At 47.3% G+C, this 21058-nt stretch overlaps 1 protein-coding gene across 1 annotated transcript in view; it reads left to right on the plus strand.

Moving 5' to 3' along the window:
• The window catches only part of MAMLD1 (mastermind like domain containing 1), an 83533-nt gene extending 63104 nt beyond the window's left edge, over nt 1-20429 (plus strand). Inside the window, exons 3-5 of the mRNA XM_059824338.1 lie at nt 16556-16702; nt 18228-18309; nt 18603-20429. Coding sequence (XP_059680321.1) covers nt 16556-16702; nt 18228-18309; nt 18603-19621 — 1248 coding nt within the window. The 3' untranslated portion in view covers nt 19622-20429. The remainder of the gene's footprint in view (nt 1-16555; nt 16703-18227; nt 18310-18602) is intronic.
• Nucleotides 20430-21058: the final 629 nt, after the last annotated feature.

The following is a 21058-nucleotide window of genomic DNA, read 5'->3' on the forward strand; positions in this document are numbered from 1 at the left end:
TATTCTATCTCTGTATAAGATCTTGCTTGTGAAAGATACAGTTACCACAGTAATGATCGGACGCTAATTGATTCATTGTGCTGGGAGACAAGTGCTGAGCGGAGGAGCCAGCGGGGTCATTTTCTTGCCCCAACTCCACTTTGGTTGTTTGCTGAGGAAGGGCAGGAGAGGGTTATAAAGCTGCTGCCGCTACGTTCAGCGCATGTTTTTCTCAGAAAAGAAGAGACACCGCCAGCCAAGCTCTCTTTCCTTTGGAAATTGTGGCTGGGAAGGGCCCCTTTGGCCCGGGAGACAAAGCGGGCAGGCAGACAGCCCCTTTCCTGAGTCGCGGGCAGGCACCAGACGGCTGAAGGAAGAGCAGCACCGGGCTGAATGAGATTGCCTGCCCGCTTTGGGCAGCGAGGCAGAGGCGCAGGCTTAATTGCTTTGCAGCTGTTGGTTTTTTCCCCTTCTCCCTCCCCGGCCCTCCTCTCCCTCCTCCCCGCTGACCCCAGCGGCAGCCGCAGCTCTCGCCCCAAGGAAACCTCGCCAGCTCGGGGAGAGGTGTCAAAGGTTGGGCTCATTTTTATCAGCCTTTATAGCCTTCCCTCACGTCCAGCAGCAAATGGGGAGAGAAAGGACAGCATTAAGGAAAAAAAAGACTCTTCGGCGTAACCTAGTAATTTGTCGCTTCTTCCTGGGTTAGTTTGTAGAGTGGCTTCTGAACGCTGCCTGTGGCAAGGGGCCGGCTGCGACGGGGGACGGGGCGGCGACAGGCAGACGTCTCGGGTGGCATCCTTTCGGGAGAGGCAGCGGGGTGGCATCGCTGGCGGGTCCTGTCCCAGCGGACAAAGCGGGAGAGCCTTCGAATGAGCCCCCTGCGATGCGGCACTCCCCGCAGCAGGATTTACGAGACCTTTGAGATTGCCTCTCCGGAGCTGCGATACCATTTACGGAGATCTCCCTCCCAGACGGGTGCCTGGCAGCGTGAATGTCGGTTGGGGTTGATTTGGTGGTGCTCTCACTGGTAAAAGAGCCTTGATGCCAAAATGTTCCTGACCTGACTATTAACAGAAAAGCTTTTTTGAACCTCGGAGAACTTGCAGGGGTCTCCAGCCCTCCAAAAGTGGCTCAGACCAGACTTGCAGATTTGCATGTATCTTGTAATCCCAAACTGTCTGAACCTCATGTTTGTGCAGGAAACAGTTTGTTTTCTTAGTTTCTCTCGCTCCGCTCCTGGATTTAAAAATTTTAAAACGTGTTTCCATGCCTTAGCAATGAGACTGCAGTCAGCTTTCAGCTCACCTGGGTTGCAGCGAGGGGCTTTGCTCGGCTGCTGCTCAGCCAGCCTTCCTGGGTCTGTTCACCTCCAGCAGCAATGTCAAGCTAACCCAATTTTGCAGCTGGTATCGAGCGCCCGAGGCAAGCTTTGGAGATGTCTCTTTAATTCCTGCACTTGTAGAATTTAGTGTATATTTTCCCTCCAGTTCCAATGACTCACACAGTCCTTGGGGGCGGAGGCAGGGGGAGAACAAGAAGGCTATAACCCAGGTCTAATTTACTCATCTGGTAAAGCCAGTCGTCAATGAGCCTTTCCCCTCTCTGTCCACAAAGACAGTGCCTCTCGGGAGCCTGTTTGGCCTCCCAGTTATAATTATGGCATCAGTAGTCTCGTACTTGACTGTCCTCTTAGGCCGACTGCATCTCCTCTGCCGGGGGGCCGTGAAATGCCCTGGTGAGCCGACAGCGCGACGCAGGGTGCGCAGCCCCGCGTTGTTGGGAGCACGGGCTGTCGTGGCACGCTAATCTCTTTATACGGGACATATTTGCTGCCTGTTTTTTACAATACCCTTAACAGCATAAACCAGAACTTGAGGTGGTCACCAGTGCGGGTTTTTGACATGTTTCTTTTAAGGCACAGAACTGTGACGAGGATCTTTGCTCAGGGCCACTGGAGAGGTGGAGGGTATCGTTCCTGGAAAGGTAGCGCAGCTACCAGATGCTTTGGTGGTCAGAGGGATTTCTGTCTGGAAGAAATGGATTTAGAAATAAGGTACAGTAGCATGTAAGTGACTTTTTTTTTTTTTTTTAAAATCTGTTCAACATGCAGCCAACAATAGCTCTGCCAGTTAGATTTGAAAAAACCGGCTCCACAAGCTACAAAGGCTCTCGAGCCTCATTGCCGAGACCGGAAAGCCATTGTGGCGTCCTGATTAGTGCTGGTGAAATCGGAAACCTTTCTCGGGGCAGATAACAATCTCGCAAATGAAAATATAACCTGTTAATCCTGAATTTTAACAAGGATGGTTATGCAACTCCAGGCCAAATCCAGGATGTGTCCTATCCGCGTGCCCCTTGGTCAGAAAGGATTTGCTGATAGGGAAGGGCGGGATTGCACCCCTGCAGTACCCTCTCCCAAAAGCAGCCCTGCTTTATGCCAGGTCTGACCGTGGCCAAAGGCAGGAGGAGGGGTGCTGGGGGGTGAGGCTCAGCGCAGGAATTGGGGTTCACGTGCTGGGACCGACCCCTCTGAAGCTCTTGGCTGAAGTATCTTAAGACGGGGCCTCTATTTAATGTTCCTCCCCATGCCAGTCGCTGCTGCCAAAGGAGGGGTGGTCTGTCTGGGGCCATCCCTGCTTTTGCAGTCCCTTAATAGTCCCTTTAATTATGGGTAACAATAGGTTCTGTTTTTTCCTATGTTAATAACAAGTTCCAGGGTATAAATAACTCTGCAATTAAAATAAAACACCTAACAATTTACCATTTGACACCTAAGCAGTCTGCCGGAGCCTTGGCTGTGCAAGGAATTTTTTCTCCTGGCCTGAATATTTTTTAATTGTTTTACAAAGAGCACGTGGATGCTCCAGTCATTAAGAAATGCCAACCAAGGTACATTGTGGCAACAAGGAGCAGAGAACAAATAGCTACGCCTGTGCCGAGGCTGTAGAAAGCGCTCGTTTCGGACGTGCATTTGACTACTTCTGTATATTGACCTTTGTTTTTTAAGAAAAACAGAAACAATCAGGATTGCTTTATTGTAGGACCCATTAACTCCTTCAGAGACTTTGCGGTGTCTGTTGATAAGAGCCGCACACGTGTGGCCATGTACTGCAGTCTGTGAAACACCTCTGCCGCTCTGCTGCCTTTGGATGTGTGCAGGCAGACGCTGCATGTCCCTTGCTTTGTGCATTTGGAAGAGCCAGTCTATATGTAAAAATATGTGGAAATAGGCCTGGGGAGTCTAATCACATTGGCCAAGGAGATAGAAGCCATGGGGAGAGGGGAATTCACCTCTGCTTTCAGTGGGGAGGCATGGAGCGCCGTCTCTCATTTCCGAGACTGGCTGTGATGTGTTTGATGTGGAGCCTGCGAATGGAGTTGCTTAAATATACAAGGATGCCTGAAACTGTAAAAATAAAAGCAGTGCTATTTTAAGACTCTAGAATCGGGGATTATAAATAGCCCAACTGATGTGTTACTCCTGGCTGGGTGTGTCGGTCCTAAAACATCACAACTGTCACTTCCCTTTGAAGCAGCTTGTCGGCTAATGACCGCGGCAGTGGAGCCGCCTCTGCATTTCCATGTTCTCTCGATAAGCGCAGGTCAACGATAAGGTGCTCTCCAGGCTGAGGTGTCCATCACACAAACCCTCACTTTGCCGGCTTGGGTCTGCGAGCACACGCAAACGGGAAAGTGGGTGCACGCTGGCGGGGAGCGCTGGGGAGGTGGGATTCAGCGGTGGGAGGTAGCGTTAGCAGGGTGAAGCGGAGCTCGCTCTGCTGAGCACAAGCTGTGGAGCCGGCGCTGCTGAAGCCCGGACAAAAGGCAAAATAGTTGAGTGGTTAAATGCTGGTTTAGGACTTGTGAGATGTGGGTTTAGCGCTCTCCGTTGTCAGCCTTCCTCTGTGACCGGTTAGGATTCATCTTCCTGCTCCCATCATTTAGGCTCCTCCTGTGGCCAGTGGAGGAAAAGATCTTTAGAGGGTAATTTCATCTCACCCTAATGTGCACCTCCGAGATGTGATGGATGGTCTGCGGTGAGGGAGGCCTGGACAGCACGCTTAGGCTTGGCCCGTGTCTACTGGAGATACCTTTATTGACCGTCTTTGGAAGGAGCAGCAGCTGCGGTGATCCAATAGACAAAAGTCTATGGAGTTGAAAGTCATCTAGGTACCTTAAATAGCTGACTTCTGCCTCAGAAAGCATTTTTGTTTCTGTTTTTCCAGTGCGGTGGCTGGAAAGAAGTACCTTTGATGGTGTCCCACCGCCTCAGTGCCGCGGGCGAGCGGCTGGGGGACAGGCTCTTCTCTGGCGGCTGTTTCCAAGAGGAATTCTGGCCGACTCCTGCACCAAGTAATGATACGTTTATTTGCAATATACGGAGCCAGGAGACGTCTCTGGGTGATAGGGATCTGGAGACTAGTAAACAAAAGAAGGCAAGGTTGGAACCCAAACTGTAAGGAGGCTTTTTTGGGTCTAAAGAAAACAACTATAAAACTAAATAACGACGGTGTTCAAAAAGGTCTGCAGTGGTGTATCTCAGGACAAGGTGCAAATGTATCTGCCAAGCCCCTGCACTGCGAGGGTGCCAAATCTGGGTTATTCTTACAGGGAGCTCTAAGCAGCCTGTACCCAGAAGGTGAAGAAAAGGGAGCTTACTGGCCGCTCCTTCTTTTCATAATAGATAAAAATGGGCCAGGAATCTCTCCTGGTGTAGCTGAGTCTTCCCCAGAAAGGGGAAGCTTATTTCCTGATCTCTCAGAGGAGGAAAGCTTGCAAATAGGCTGTGCCTAGCATCTCTAAAAGAAGCAAAACACCCCGATGTCTGAAGGTTTCCAAGAGTTCACGCTGAATTCTTCCTCCATAGCCTGCTTGTAACAGAGGAGCTGTGCCCTGACGTGATGCTCCCCTAGCACAGAACAAGCCACTTGTATTTTACGGTGCTAGAGAAGATGATTTCCATCAAGAAATGAATGGGGACGACAGCAGTGACAAATAAAGATCTTACGGGTTCAAAACTGATAAGCTGACAACTCCGTTTTCAAACCTGGTTGTCTCGAACTAGCCACCTAGAAACAGTATTTTGGCAATTGGCTCACTGCAGTGGGCACCTGTGTTCTCCGCGCTGCTGACAATCAGGGAGCTTCTTGGGGGGGCCCTGGAGGTGGGTATGAAGTTACAGTAAGTGCCAGGTCAAAAAGTAAAGCCTTTGCCTGAAAGTGAAGTTGTTACTTCAGTCTGAAAACAAGGACTTCTCCCATTGCTCGCGGTGGTCAGAGTTGCTCCTGGAGGGCAATAGGAGGCCTGATTTAATGCTCCGTGTCTTTTTTCGTTTACGCTGAACTCTTAATTATGCCCGCGTTTCACTGCCGACCCGCCGGCAGTGCGGTGCGGAGCCCGAGACCCCTGGGGTGCCGCGAGAGCCCGCATCTCCTCTGCCCTGGCCCTGGGGTGTGTTTACAGACGAGATCTCTGGCTCTGCGGGGACGCACACACGCACACGCACACTGCCACAGTATGGAGAAGCTCAGTTTGCTTTTTATTCCTCCCCCCCGCTTCTTCTTTTCTATAATCATTGCAAAACAGGAACAAATGAGTGTGTCACTTTAAACCATGAAACCACTTAGTCCGTAAAGACAGATTTGGCGTCTTTGTGCTGGCAGTGACAGGCCAGCGCGGCGCTCCATAGTGATCCCACTGTTCTCTCTCTGCCCTGCACCCCGCCGCCGCTCCCCACCCCCTCCGAGATTTGCTCCGTGTTTGCCTGCCTCTGTTTTTGTGGTTGGTAACCAGCAAAAGAATGGAATGGATTTAATGATTTGTTGGCTGTGGTGCCGGCATGATTAAGTCAATAAAGCTGCAAGCTGAAAACAGACAGTGTAGTTACAGTATATGACTTTAACCTTGTTAATGCATGTTTATGTCCTCCTGCCCACTGTATAGCTGTACATTGCATAAAGAAGATCTGACCAATCTTTAACTCATTAAATAATTCATAAAGTGAGAGCAGACATCAGCTACTTGCAGAGCGGATCAGTAACCATGGGGTCAGCAATAACTTTGGTTCCCTGGACCATATCCAGCATGTTTAAACTCTGGTGATGTCACCAGGCAAGCTTCTAACCTTAATCATTTGGATGGGAACAAAGGAAAGTTAACTGTTGACATGCGGTGTCTCCGCGGAAGAAACGCTTGTGAGTGCTCTGCGACATCTCTGCCTCGCAGGGAACGGGGACTAGCTCCAGCCTCCTCGCTTCTTCTACACGCTCCCCTCCTTCCTTACGGCAAAAGCGTGGCCGGCCAGATGTCCAAAGGCACATGTTTCCTAGACTCCTATTATCTTAAGTGACAGAAGCAGCAAAACCCCACGGAATTTCAGGGAAGCGTTGGCTGACTTGAGAAGATGCTATTTGGAGGCACTTGGATGGTTTTTTCATTGTGGATAAATTTTGAATGAAAAGTATCTCGTGCCATGTAAATGAAAGAGAAGGATATATAATGTGGATGGAAGGAGGCGGAAGCCAGGGATGCGGGAGAGGATGTGGAGTGAAGCAGGACTGTTCTCAGCGCAGTAGAAGCTCTCACAGTAAGATATCAGGCAGGACCTGCAGGAGAATCCTAGGATTCTCACCCATTACTACCTCAGCCAGCCTCTTCTCCTTTTTCTTACCAGTCAAAACATAGGGCTGACTTCTAGCACGCAGCCCTCTTCACACAGCTCCCGCTTGGGCACCAAGGGATTCTCCAGGTGCGGAGAAGTCCGTAGCTGTTGCAGCTGCTTCTTTTGTGGCACGTCAGGGGTGAGTCATGGGATCACGGGGCGTGTGGCTGAGACACGCTGCGCTCCACTGGTCTGTGCAGCCAGGTTAGAGGCCCTAGGGGACCATTACGAGTTGGTATAGTTTAGTGCTGTTCTGAGATGCAACCAGCTGTGGCCGGACCCAGAGGAGAGATGCGGAGAGGAGGACACGACAAAATCTCATATGCGGAGTGAAGCAGAAAAAGCCCTTCCACCTCTGGCCGGGTGAGCAGCGTGGAGCAAATTCTGCTGCAGGTCTTTGGGGTCATAACCCGAGGGTGTGGGACAGGCACCGTTTCAGGAGGCTGAAGGTGTAACCTCCATGCTGCCTGGGAACTGACTCTCATCCTCCTGTTCAGGGAGTAACTTTAATTCCTTTGGGGGGGAAACTGAGACAGAGGGAGAAAGGAAGCGACTTGTCCACAGTCACCTGAAGAAACTATTTATGATGGAACTGGAAACTAAACCTGGTCATATGAGCCCAAGTCCATATGACCAGCTTTTGTCCTGTGACTCAGTCACGAAACAAACTCACCGTTCAAGATGATCTCCTTTAGAGGTGGCTTGGGACTTCACCTTTAATGATCCCATTTTCTGCGTCTCCTTCGGACAAATTGCACGCTCGCAGTCTCACGAGCTAACCCTCCGCTGTGTGTCCAAAGGGACACTTGTGCAGGTAAACTCATCGGAGGCTCGTGTGCCTATCTGCACAGCATACATGCAGGTGTGTTTCCGACAGAGCTCTAAGATGTGCATGTCTTTACGTCTAGGACTGTTGGAGCTATTAAAGGCACACAGGTAAAAACTCTCACACCGTTATTTGTGAGCCAGATGGCTGTGTACAGCGGAGCATATCTCAGAATCCACTACCTCAGCCCAGTAGTGAATTTTCCAGATGCCAAAAGATACGTACCTTGAGCTGGAGGTTAGAGCCGGCACCTTCAGTCTGCTGTTGCCAGCATCTACAGCCAGAGACCGGAGGGGAGGCTGACCCCCAGAGCTAGTGCTGGTTATTCTCAATCACTCAGTTATTCCCTGATGCTTTATGATTGTGCTGACAAAGACTCTCAAATTAATTTACCCTGCTTTTTTTGTTGGTGGTGGTGGTTTGGTTTGGTTTTGCCGTAATCCAGAGCAGCAGCCTCTGCTTTGGAGAAGATGCTTCATAATTTATGGCAAGTCAAATCTGATCCGAGTAGAAATTCCATGTTCCGTTTTCTTTGTTTTTAGCTTGGAACATTGTGTGATGCGTCTGAAAATCTTTCCTTACCGGTCTATTGATTTCGATGAATGAACCCACATACACCTAGTGATGTTTTATTATCACTCACCCACCATAGGGTATATAGCAGCTGGTAATTTTTGTGCATTGACTGCAATTTTTTTTTCTGCTTGACGGAGAACAGAGTTGCTCCAAGCGTATGCTAATGCTGAATGCGGGGGTCCCAACTTCTGACCCATAGCTAATATCCTACAAGTCACATGAAGCTACCAAGGATTCTTGAGCTGGAGTTGGAAATGCCTATGTTATCAGCAAATAAACACCATTAATTGCCTCTAATATGTCATGCAGTGGTTAAATGACAAATCCTTATTAATATGCGTGTATATCAGCCTTTTCAGTGTATGTGAGGGGGAGTACGAAGTGGTAAAATTATTTAAAATTACTGGGGAATATTTACAGGAAGGCATAAAGAACTGTCAGTTGAGGAAAGCAGCATTTTATGTTCTTGTCCCGGATGACCTTGCTCCAAGGACAAATCAGAGCTTGATGAAATGAAGCTGCAGATGGCTAGTGATCTCAACTCTGTAATAATGAAATGACACAAGAAAAAAATGAGACATCTACAGTTTGTAAATACAATCTGAATGGAAGGGGAAAAAAGGAATTTTTAAGGGGAGATTGAGTTGACTTGGTTACAGCAGTTCAGCTTCAGGTGTTTTAATAATAATTTCCATTTAAAAAAATAATGGAATCGCTCCTTGTTCCCCATATACTCAAGGTCACCTTAATAAATTTTTCTTTTTTTTACATGTCAATATCTTGGGTTTAAAAATTTGATCATTAGGACTACCTAGTCACAGCCTACCTTGTATCCGTTATTTTAGCGAATTATTTATCACTGCATTTTGTTTTGTAAGTCGTGGTGGTGATTTTTGGCACCTGATTGGGTAGACGAGCTGATACAACCATTTTAGGTGTTTGAATCGTTTCATCTGTTAGGAAAGAGTAAGCTTGTGAGAGGTTTAATACTGAAAAAGTGATGTGATACTTTGTGCCAGACCGTGCTTTGTTTGTGCACTTACATGAGAAATCAGGAGTATATGCTGTTGGGTTTTGCATGTGGGCAGGTTTTCATGCAAAGGGCTTCTCAGAAGCGGTTAGGCAGCCAACTGCTATTGAAAATTAGCAAGACTTGGGCATCTGCCTCTGCAAATGGAACTTTTGCATGAAAAAGAAATTCATGGAAACTTTAACTTTGAGAAATTAAGGGATTTGCAAATCTCTGTGATCCAGACCACCTCACTGCAGTTCGCAGAGCTTTTCAGAAATGGGCAGATAGAGAACTGATTTCTCCCATTAGCTCAAGATTTCCTGACTTTCACTTTGTTAGAGTGAAATCTTCACTTTTCTTTGATCAGATCTTTTCTGCTCTCCTTAACGCATAAATCCACCAGCCAGTCATTGCATTTCTCTGTAGCAGCTTCTGCCGGGTGTTGAGCTAACCCAGCTCCTTTTGAATCTCATCGACACCTCTGGGAGCATGCCTTGACATAACACAAGGATTACTTGAGTCAAACCGCTTTATAGATACGAGATGTTGTAGTTTGTCATCACAGCTAGCGCAACCTTGTAGAGACAGGCAGAAGGACTACCAGCCGAAATTGGGTGAGATAAATACAGTTTTAGATTATCTCATTGAATTTATAGGCAAGCTGCCCTCTGTGGGAACAAGAGCGTGGTGTCAAGGTTGGAGAATCATGACAGCTGTACAAGCCAAATACAAATATTTTCTTCTTTGCAGAGAATTCAATTTTGGATCTTGACTATACGTTATGTAGACAGGTACAAAACACCCATCTCTGCATCTTTGAGTGCATACATATAAAACCAGTAACAGATACAGTTTATGTTGAAGTACAGTGGTACAAAGACTGGTGGGGATGAGCCCAGCCCTAGAGCGTTGCTCTCAGGTGGAAGAAAAGTGTGTTAACACTGCGGGTGCCCGGTCCCATTGCCATCAGGGGTCTGGCAGAGCCTCCGTGGGTCTCTAGTCCTCATGAAAGGTTTGCGTTTCACTCGGGATGGTGGAGCAAAGCTGGTCTCTAGGCTGCCTTCACCCATGGCCTGGAAGTTCATCTGGGCCGAAGGATCTATCTGCAGGGGAGCTGCTGTTGCTGGAGTTTTGATCGTGCCTCCTTACGAGCACCGCGGTCCCTGGGAGGTTGTGTATGTCTGTGATAACGCCAACTCTACCATCCAGGTTGTGCCTCAGGCTCTTGGCTGCTCCCAAAGCCATTTCCCATGTTCTTTCTAACAACATGGTGCTGGTAAGAGCATCACAGCTTGATTTCAACTTGCCTGCTAAGATGCATTTTCATCTAAGAGAAGAATCACTGTTGCAATAATTCACTCTGGACTGTCTGTCTTTCTGTTGCTCTGATTGCTGCTGTTCTTCAACAGCACGTTTTGATGAATGAAACCAGCTCTGAAAATATTGGTAGAGTCTGCACAAAAACTTTAATTAATTTTTTTAAGAGGGGAAGTGGACTCAGTTTCCATCTTATTAAAATTCTGGGTGCATTTTTAAAAGCACTTTGGATACTTTGATGGGGTTTGGTTTTGTTTTGAACAGCATGCAGTATAAGAGCAGCTATAGGGAAATTAGTGTTTCATCTGCTTTGCTTGAAGGGAGGAGATCCCGATACAATTGCTAGCCAGGTGTGGTGATCTTGTCATTGCTTCTAGCAAAGAAGGAGGACTACTTTTGAAGGAAGCTGTGCATGCTTATGCCGTATGAAAAGAAAGAAAAACTTAAAAGAACTTTTTTTTTTAAACAAAACCGTATACCCATGGATCACTTACAGTCTTCAAACAAAGCCTTTTCCTGACTGACAGCCCCCAAGATAAGCTTAGAAACTTGAGTCTGGTAGTATTTCACATGCTTGTATCTCAAGTAAATGGGTGAAAGATGGGTAAAAAAAAGATCCACTGAGCGGCACAGTTTGTTTTATCAATGTTCATACATTGTGTTAAAACAAACACACAAACAAACAAAAAGCTTTGGAGTGTATCTGAACTGAAAGGCTGTTTTATCTTGAAGAGCATCTCTGAACTGCGAGCAGAATAGAGAAGAAAGACAGAAAACTTCCAAAGAGCAAATGGAGAATTTTGTTAAAGGCAAGAAGCAGAGGCAAGAAAAATACATAACCCCTGACTTCTACGTGAAGCAAATCATCATGGCATCTCACAGACATCGCACTCTTGAGTGGACTGACGTGATCATTCTGCCAAACCATGACCCTGGATTTTGTTTACTTTGTATGCCAAATAGATCGAGCATCTTAATACCTACTTGGATTAACAGCTGTGGAGGCAATGATCCTCCTTTATCAAGGTGGCATCAAGGTTTTCTGTGGGGCCACACAAGGTTACTAGACGCTGGGAGTCCACGCGTGGCTTCTCTAGATCTAAACATGAAACTCTTACAACCCTGAAATTCTATGGGTGCGACAACTTTAATACAATTAGGGTTTTAATGGCTTAGTTTGTAGTGTTTGTAGAGCCGTTGTGCCTAGGAGTCTTAGTCCTGGACTGCAGAGCGAAGTGCTGCCCAGGCACGCGAGCCCCACGGAGGAGATGCAGCGCACCTACCAGCGAGGAGACGATGCACCCGCACGGCGGGCGGGAGCACAGGGAAGCGCAGAGGCATTGGTTTGAAACTAGTATTTGCATTTCCTCAGCAGACTACAGAACTCCCCATACGTAACAGATGTTCTTAAAATACAGAACAAAACTCGGTTAATGAAACTTCACCCCACCCTTAGAGAATAACTGTCCCTGCTGTGAATACGGATCCACCTAGGGTGCCTGGCCAAGCAGCCGGGGCTTTGGAGCGGATCCGTAGCACGGGCTCCTGTCAAGTCCTGTAGCCGTGTTTTTCCTCTCTGTTTTGTTTTTTTCTTTTACTGTGCGATGTCTCGGTAAATACTTCAAGCTACGTTATCTTTGGTTACAAAAAAAACCTGGTGGAAAAAGCAGTTTGTCCCTTCCTCGTATTTACAGCGAGCATCTATTTACTTTGGTCTTTTCCTTTTACGCCGGGGTGCTGTGGCTCATCTCAACAACCCTTCTGTTTCAAGCTCTGTAATTACTGCATTCAGCTGGATGCCCCATTGAAAGTGGAGGGAGTATTTCTCAAATCAGCAGTGCCTTTTGAAATGGAAGAAAGTTTTTAGATGCGGGTACTATGTGCATTTTTAATTAGAGGCGTTTCTGTTCTTCCACTGCTGCTAACGCTTTCAGTTAGGAAGTGCAGCTCTTCCCCGACTCCGCAAATATCTACCGAAATTTGCAAAGCTGCCTGTCTCTCAGTAACCTTGCTGTGACCTGGTTATCTGTTAGAACCAGAAAGAATTCAGTCTCTAATTAGTCCATCTGTTAACTATTGAAATTCATGGCTTAGTTTTATTGTCTGGGTCTGTAACATAATGCTGAATGGTCTCACCTGGCAGCTTATTTCTTATAAAGCAAATGTGCCTTTCCAAGAGCCATTTTGGTGCAGATAACTGTCTTTTCAGCGTTGGACAAATGACTCTGTCTAGCAGCCTGCAGTCCCCTTCATGCCCTCGCTGAAATAAATTGTACATCTCCAATAGCTCTGGGCTTAAGTCAATACAATTTAACATGTACATTTCTTTGTTATATTCTTTGGAGTTACACCGTAAGAGCAGATGGGAAAGTTTAATAATGATAAATGAGTTTAGTGTTTTCACATAGTCCTAAAAAACAATGAATGCTCTTTATTAAAGATCAGAGGGATTTTTACGTATTTGCCAAAGAGCGATTAAAGCTGTAGCTCAGATCCTCAGAAAGTCTTGCTTTTAAATTCTTTTTGGACTGTTTGTTAATGAGGATTCAAAGGAATTAGGGGCCATAAATTTCTTCATTCTCACTTAAGTGAAGCCCCAAAGTGATTACTGGATATATAACTAAGTGCTGAGGACTGGAGTTTATCAACGGCGTTCACAGAGAACAATTCATCTCCGCGCTTATTTACTGCAGTTGTGCATCTTGTACATAATCAGATGATGGGGCTGGGCAGGTCGAGCTCGTCACTGGATTTGTAGAAGGATGTAGATTCATAAATACACGCAGTAGGTCTCAGTGGGACTGTTTGCACACTCCCCATTAAGTGCGTGCCCGAACATTTTGTCGGACCAGACCCCACGCTCACTACAACTGGACGCAGTAATCCGCAGATGCGTTGCCCGGCCTGAACAGCCTGCCATTGTGCACAGGCTGGGTGACTGGGAGGGACTGGTTTCACTGGGCTGTGCAACGGCTTTTACAATCACAGTCCGTGGCAGCATACTGACACAAACAGTATACCTTCCTGCAAACCTGGAACCTGATTCTTTTCCTCCTTGCTCTCGAAACTAGTGCAGCAGATACTAAGTCAAAACCATGAAGCCAGCCCCAGTGCCGTTGGAGCAGAAATTGCCCCACTGGGAAGCCCGGGGAGTGCTGCAGGAGCTCCGGACCTGCTGTGCGACAGTTCGCCTAGCAACAGAAACACACGCTCGCCAACACACGCTCTCCAACACACGCTCTCCAATTCCAGGTCTGCGTAGCGGGCCGTTTGGTTAGGGATTCAGCCCATTTGATGTTGTAATGTGAGTTCTTGGAGGGGAAAAATGGCAAAAAAACTGATACCTACGTGCAAACACTTTTTTTATAAAAAGTTGAAGAACAAGAATCCCCTGTAGCCATCTGTATCCCCCAGCATAGCTTACAGCTGGCTCAGCCGCACGACCCTTTGGGTGGGAACACCCGCTTCCATCGTTCCCGACTTCAACACTAGAATCCTCCTCTCTTTGCTGTCTTCCTGGATTTTAAAATGGGATAGTCCAAACCATAGACAAATTAAGATTGTGGCTTGTTTGGCTTGGCCTTGCTATGGGAAGGAAAGTGATTTTTCTTGGGGAGTGATGAAAAGGAAAAATGTTTAAAGTTCATTAACCTTTGGTACAGATAGCAGTGTCCTTTAGACTACACCAGAGCTATTCTTAGTCATGACGTTCAAGTGGTTATTTTTTATTGTAAGGGAATACAGTAGTTCCCACTAGTGGTGAAAAGGGAGAACTTTTTCCTTTTTCTTTTTCTTTTTTCTTTTTTGGCTTAACCTAAATGTGAACTGTAGAACGCAAGATTTTGAATTAATTCCTTGTCTTCCCATCTATGCTATTTTGTCCTAATATCCCCAAAAGCAAAATTTCTATCTATAGATTGTTTCTTTACTAGCTAATTAAGTGTCACACAACTTTGCTCTGAAAAACTTAGCAACCCATTCCGTGTATTTGCAAATGAACTTCACTGATTGTCATTATTGCTATAGGGTGCCTGCAGAAAGTCCCATATAATTAAGCTGTTGTACTACCACAGCACAAGAGCTGCAATTAGTAATGTGATTTACACTTCTTTACCATTAATAATATGGAAAAATCAACATTATTTTCTTGATGATGCTTGGGAGAAATTAGAATGAGGTGGACATGATTAGGAAAAGAGACTTTAATGTTATGACTTGTTAATGCAATAGCCCTGAGCGAGACATCAGAATGATTGTCCTTGCACTAAACTCATTTGCTTCAGTGAGCACAGACCCTCTGCACGCAACAAGACAAGTTTGGAGGAAATTGGATAGATGGCAGGGATTTTGGTGGTATGAACATTTCAGTGTCTTTCATGTGCAGAGTACACAAACTGAATCCCTGCACTTTCAAATATTCCCCTAGAGGCACTCTGCATTATTCAAAGCTTAACTATGGCTGCAGAATCCTGTCTGACATGAAAGCAGGGTGCTAGCTTTACATGAACTTTCATATTTGCATCTGGAGTAAATCATATTTACTTTTTTCTTTCCCTCCTTGTATTTCTGTGGGAGAGAGGGAACAAAATGGGTAGGAGGGAAGGGGGAGGAGGAGAGATGTCCAGCAGAATTGTAAGCAAAGCACCAGTAATAAAGTCTAGTCTTACGAGACTGCCCATGAATAGGAATGATAATGAGAGCAGTGATGAGCTGCAGGTTTGTGTCTTTTAGTAAATTATCTAGTGGGCATTTACATTTCATCAATTGTGCTTTTGCATAATAGACCGAAGTGCTACAACAAAAGGAGGCACCATAAAAATGAGTAATTTCAGTGACCTTCTTGGTAATCGCTCTTACAAAGAATATCTTGGAAGGAGTTGGGTGATTCCTCATGGTGAAGCTGCTGTGGAAAGGCGCCCCAGGCCTGAGAAGCTTGCCTGCTGACAAATGCCTTCCAAGGCTTTCTTCTGGCCACTCTGAAACATGGCTCGTATCCTGTTTTCTCCATCTGAGCATGCTTCTAATTGTCAGATGTCAAAAGGCAACAACCATTTTCTTCTTGCTTATCTCCTGATAACATTGATTCTCAAACAAAGGATGTGGGCTTCCATTCTGAAAACAAAGGAAGCATGGCCCAGCTAAGGATGCTGGATATAATATACATGCTTCTCCCTGCCAATAATAACAAAACATCATAAATAATGTAGAAGCTGGATGTGAAAACGGAGAAAGGGGAATACACTGGTTCTGCTGTCCCTGGGTGCAGCACTTACAGAATCTTGTCCTCAGTGAGGCCTTGACTTCTTCCCTCGTTTTTCTCGGGTATTTCCCTGCCAGCTCCTAAGATGTTTAGACGTCAGTATTTTTTTAATTCTTTTTCCCTTCTGGGTTGTGTCTTCATTGTGTTCTTGTGAATTTTTTTTGCTCTTCTCCCCACAATGCTCTTTCTTTGGAGGCAAGTCCTCAGCTGGTGAAAGCCAACTCAGATCTTTCATTGAGGACACACAGCGAGGCCAGTTTGCACCAGCCAGGAATCGGGCCCACTGCATTACCCATTTGTGCCCGGCCATGACCTGACCCTGCGTTTTTCCATGTTCTCTTCTCCTTTCACAATTAGCTCTCCTCATTTCTCCGATCATGGAAGCCGCAAGAACCACTTCAAGCCCAGGCCCACGGCTTCCCCATCTTTCCAGGTCCCTGGTCTGAGGGCACCTTTTTCCCTCTTCTGCCTTTAGTTTGCTGTTTTCTTTTACTGTAGGCTTCTCCTTTATATCCCATTGCCAAATCCTACCCTGATGCAACTTTTCTTTCCTTATGTCTTTCGGTGTAACAGTTGGGGAACTGGTGGGAAATGTGACGCTTTACTCACATCCCTTCTGCCAGCCAGGCAGCCATGTGACTCCAGTAATGGTAGTGAATCAGTCCCCTAGCCTTGGGCTAGTCACAAAGAATTTTGGCTTAACCTTTTGCTTCTCTCACTTCTTCTTGTGCTGATCTTCAGAAATCAGAGCAGTCCCCTGCCCCTCGCTGTCCTCACCGTGACACGCAGGTCCGTGTGAATCCACAAGGTGTTTCAGCCTTGGGACAGCCAAAGACCGGAGAGAGGGCATCAGCAGAGAGGATAAGGGCTTCTGTTGTTATCTCCCTGATGAGATTAATTTTCCTTTCTCATCTTTCTTGGCAGGATCAAAATGCTGGAATTGTTGCCAGACTTCAGGAGCCGGGCTCCATCCCAAGCGGAGGCTCTGTGCCGGCACCAGCCACGGTGAATGGGTACACGATGAGGAACCATTTACTGAAGCAGCAAATAATGAAACGACAGCTGATGCAGGTACGATGCCGAGTGCCTCTGTGGGTTCCTGTGCTGTCCACCTCACTGGGAAGGACAGGACTAACTGGAATGGGGAAATCACCAGTCAGCAAACACTAAGGAGTGACCCTGGAATTGCTGGGTTGAGTCAGACTTGGGCTGTGGTGAGTCCAGGATGTCATGCCCAAGAGGGGCCAGGGCCAAGTGCTGCTCAGCAAGTCGGAGTGCAGATCTGCCCACTCATATGCAGGGGAAGGATTCGGTCACCTCCGTATCACTGCCGTCATCCTTGGTCAGCCACAGAGTTGGGAGGGAGGGTGCAGAGAAGGGAGGCTTCGAGAGTGAGTCAGCCCCGGGAGAGATGTTCTCTGTGCTTGCCTTTCACTCTGGTTCCCTGGGGCTTTACCAGAGCAGATGTTAGACTCCAGTTTGTCCTGGGCTTTGCTGGTCTCTCTAGCAACAGAAGTCCCTGTACGAGGTTTGTAACATGCTGCATGAAGGAGCAGGGATGGGGGAATCCCACAGACGAGCTGGGTGAGGCAGCATTGAACATGTGCCTCTGACTTTCCGAGTGTGCTGCTGGATTTGGGTCAAGGAGGCTTATTTCTTTGGATGGGAAATGAGATGAGAAGTAGCTCAGTAAAACTCTCAGTCGAGTCCTGGCCTGCTCATAGATCAAACTCCCTTTCAAAACCAACTCTGCCTCCTTGCCATCAGTTGGCTTCAAGCTTATCTGTGCTGCTCTAACACAGCAGGAGTTCAGCCAGGCCTCAGCGTCCACCATCCACGGAGTTCCCCACCGTCCACGGAGAGTTCCCCAGGTCACGGCTGCTGTCCACAGCAGGGATGCGAGTGTGGTGGCGGGTTCTGGGGTAAACTGGTGGGAGACGCGAATCAGGACACTTGGAGAAAGGCAGCAAGGCCTTGCTCAGGGAGCACCCGCTAAGGATCCCTGGCTTCCCGTGGCGCACTGCTGTGTTCTGGTTAGAAGTGGCAACCAGCACAAAAGGTGACGGTACACACGAGCAGAGCCATCCTTCAGACAGGGTAATGGCCACCAGCAGCCTCCTGTTTGTCAATGTGTCCCTGCAATGCTGCCACAGAGTCTGTTCACTTTTGGGCAACTTTTGTCCCCGGATCTGGTACTGCAGAGAACATGTCCCGGATAGTCAGCAGGAGAGGCACTGGGGAGGCACCAGGATTCCTGCAGCCTCCGGCTGTGCTGCACTTCACTCATAAGCTGGTGGACACGAGGGTCTCCCTGTTCACCCAGCTCCTCCCCGGGCCTTGGGCCGCCTGCACAGCGTCTGCTGAAGGCTGCGCTTCCTCATGCTGGGCGGTTGTCAGGACACCTTTGAAAGAAGGGGCATGGGAGCAATTAAGATCTGGTCTGAAAAGAACTGTCTGGGCTGAGTCTCATCAGAGGTGTGTGCGTGTGGTTACGGGAGAGGTTGTTAATGATGACAGCGGCTACACTTCAAGTGTCTGCTGCTATTCCTGCTTGTCAAGAGCCTGCAACTTGACTGTTATGCCCCTTGTTTTCCAGGAAAAGCAGAGACAAAACATGCTGGGAGTAACATCTGAGCAGAGGAGTTTGTTTGCGGCTCAGCAGATAAATCAGTTTCAAGGTAAGGAGGGAAATGGCATGCTATGAAAAGCCTTGATGAGCCAGGGCCTGGGGTCTGATTAAATACAGGGCGCTTAATGATTCTCTGCCCTGAAATAAAAGCATTTCACATTTTATCACATATCATGAGATTCACCCATTTCCTTATCGCTCTGGTAATAACTCTTGTTACAAAGAACACAGAGGAGAGGCCCGTGTAATGAAAGAGAAAGACGGAGCAGCAGCCTTTTAAGGCTCTGCCGTGTTTCCAGGGTGAACGTGCGCTCACCGGCTAACACGTCTCTTTGTACGCAGCTGTGCAGCAGCCCATTCCCACTGACTGCAGCCAGGTGATGCCAGCTCCTCCGCCCAACCACCGCATGCTGCCATCTAACCCAGCCATGCTCCAGAGCACCTTGGGCTCCAGCATGGCCCCAGCCACCGCCAGCCAGAGCAGCGGGACAATGGTGATGATTCCACATAACCCTGGCAAGCAGCAGGGGATTTTTCCGCCTAACTCTGACTTTAACATCCAGCTGCGGCCGAGCCAGAACTCACTGGGCATGAACTCGGGGTGCCAAACAGTACATAGCCACTCTGCTGTGCGGCCAGGAATGCCGATGGCAGGCTTCAGTTCTGGTTCCTTAGCAAATCACTCTGCAACTCAGCAACACTTGAGGCAGCCGAGTATGCCAAGAATCCCTAACGTCTACCCCAGCTCATCTGCCCAGATGTGGACGCCAACCGCTGTGCCAAGAATGCCAAATCAAAGCCAAATGGATACCAGCATGCAGCAGTTCTCCGGAAACACTCTCTTCTCCAAACAGAACGTGAGACCAAGTGCACCGGGTCAGCAGTTCTCCCAGCAGGCTGTAGTGCCACCGAATCAGATCGCTCCCGGCGTCCAGGTCAGACAGATGCAAAAACTGAGCATGGGGCAGTCTGGCCAGGGCTTGAGCTCAATGAGTAATCAGAACTTGAGACACAATTTAACCAGAGGACCGTTGCCAGCTATGAATGTTATGAAATCAATGCCACAGGGAGTGTCCAGTTTTAACCAGCTCAATCCTGCCTCGGGCCTTGGCCCGCCAAGCTACCCTTCCACAGGCCAGCCTCCCGACGCCTTCAACAGGATGAGCGCCGCTGCCGAGCTGCCGCAGTATGACTTTGTGTCCCAGCACAGCAGTTCCATCATGCCCGCGAACTGCAGTGACACTGACTTCCTCGACTCCCTCATGAAGAACAGCAGCAGCAACGACGAAGAGTGGTTGAACAATCTGACAATGATAGACGACATTTTGGGACAGCACGCTCAAAGCTCCGGACACGTTTAGCTCGGAGAGAAGCAGTCTCGTTGTAAATGACGTACGTATGACTTTTGAACATAACAGACAACCCGTGACAGTCACCGCCTCTTTCAATACAGAATGAATAGACTCAGCCAATTCTTTGCCCGCATCAAAGTTTAATATTGGCAGTTTTTCAGATGACTGTATATATTTGAATATTTTGTAAATTATGTTTTCCTAAACCTTAAATGTAGAAGTATTTATACTTCTTTGCTGGACTGTTTGTAAATAAATCTATAGCATAACTTTTGGGTTTATTCTAGGGATTTCATTATACCTTGTTATAAATATGCAAATAATATTGTTAGTTTCAGTAATACTGTGTATTACAGCATAAAATACTTATGTTTTTGACATAACTTAACACATGAACTAGGGGTGTCGTTGCAGCCAGACTAGGCAGAAATCAGATGCGGCATCTGTTCTCCCATATCAAGAGGAAAGATTGAAAAGTTGCATTAAAAAAAATAAAACCCATAAAGGGAGCTGCTGATTCCCTCGTAGCTGGGTCTTGCAGCCCGATTCTGGTATGTAGGTCCCATCCGGGCTGTCAGTGCATTCAGGGATCTGCCCGCAGAGATCCATTTGCAAGATCCCGGGCACGTTCTCAACTTGATACGCTCCAGTGGGTCGATTCGACACTGAGGACGCGCCGCCCGTTGTCCTGCAGCGAGCGTGTGCTTGTGGCGTTGCAGCTGCTGCCCGGCGCCTGTGTGCGTGCGTGTCGGGGCGTCGCAGGCGGGCGAGGCGCTGCGGTGGGTCCCAGTGGGGAGGAGGTGCTGGGCAGACCCTGCGACTCTGCCCCTCAGCGAAAAGGTAGCTCTGGTTTGCGCACCTCTGCCGTGTATATTTGTAGTGTACAGGTGATTCGTTCCTGGTTTTAAGGCTTTTCATAATTTCTGTTTTAATGTGAGACTTTTTTTCAGGGGAAAAGTCTATAAACATTAATAGTTAATTTTTGATGTTTTTCTGTCAGCTACTATTGTCCTCTGTATATTTAAGAGTCTGTTTATAAAAGATTCACTGTACTGTAAACTTCTTAAAATGTTCATACTTTGTGTAATCATATTTTAATAGTCACGTCATACTTCGCAATACATTTGTAATATAACGTCAGCTTCAAGCACAGAATGTTTTTTTCTTCATACCATAATAAACTGCCAGGGGAAAATTGCATATACTTTATGTGCTCATTTCTCAGCTACAACATTTCGTACCTGCAGATATTTGAATTAATTTGATTTGTCCAGGATGCTGCAACGTCAATCTAATAACAGGTACAAATGGGTGTTTGCTGTTAGTAGACGAAATGGGCTAGACAAAGAATTGAAGCAGGCTTTAATTTTATTTTAAGATGGGATTTCTTAGGCCCGCTCTCCTTTTCCAGTGTAATTATAGGTGAATGTGAAATTCATCTCTGTT

This window comes from Gavia stellata, chromosome 14 (genome assembly GCF_030936135.1).
Source record: "Gavia stellata isolate bGavSte3 chromosome 14, bGavSte3.hap2, whole genome shotgun sequence".
NCBI classification, from domain to species: Eukaryota; Metazoa; Chordata; class Aves; order Gaviiformes; family Gaviidae; genus Gavia; species Gavia stellata.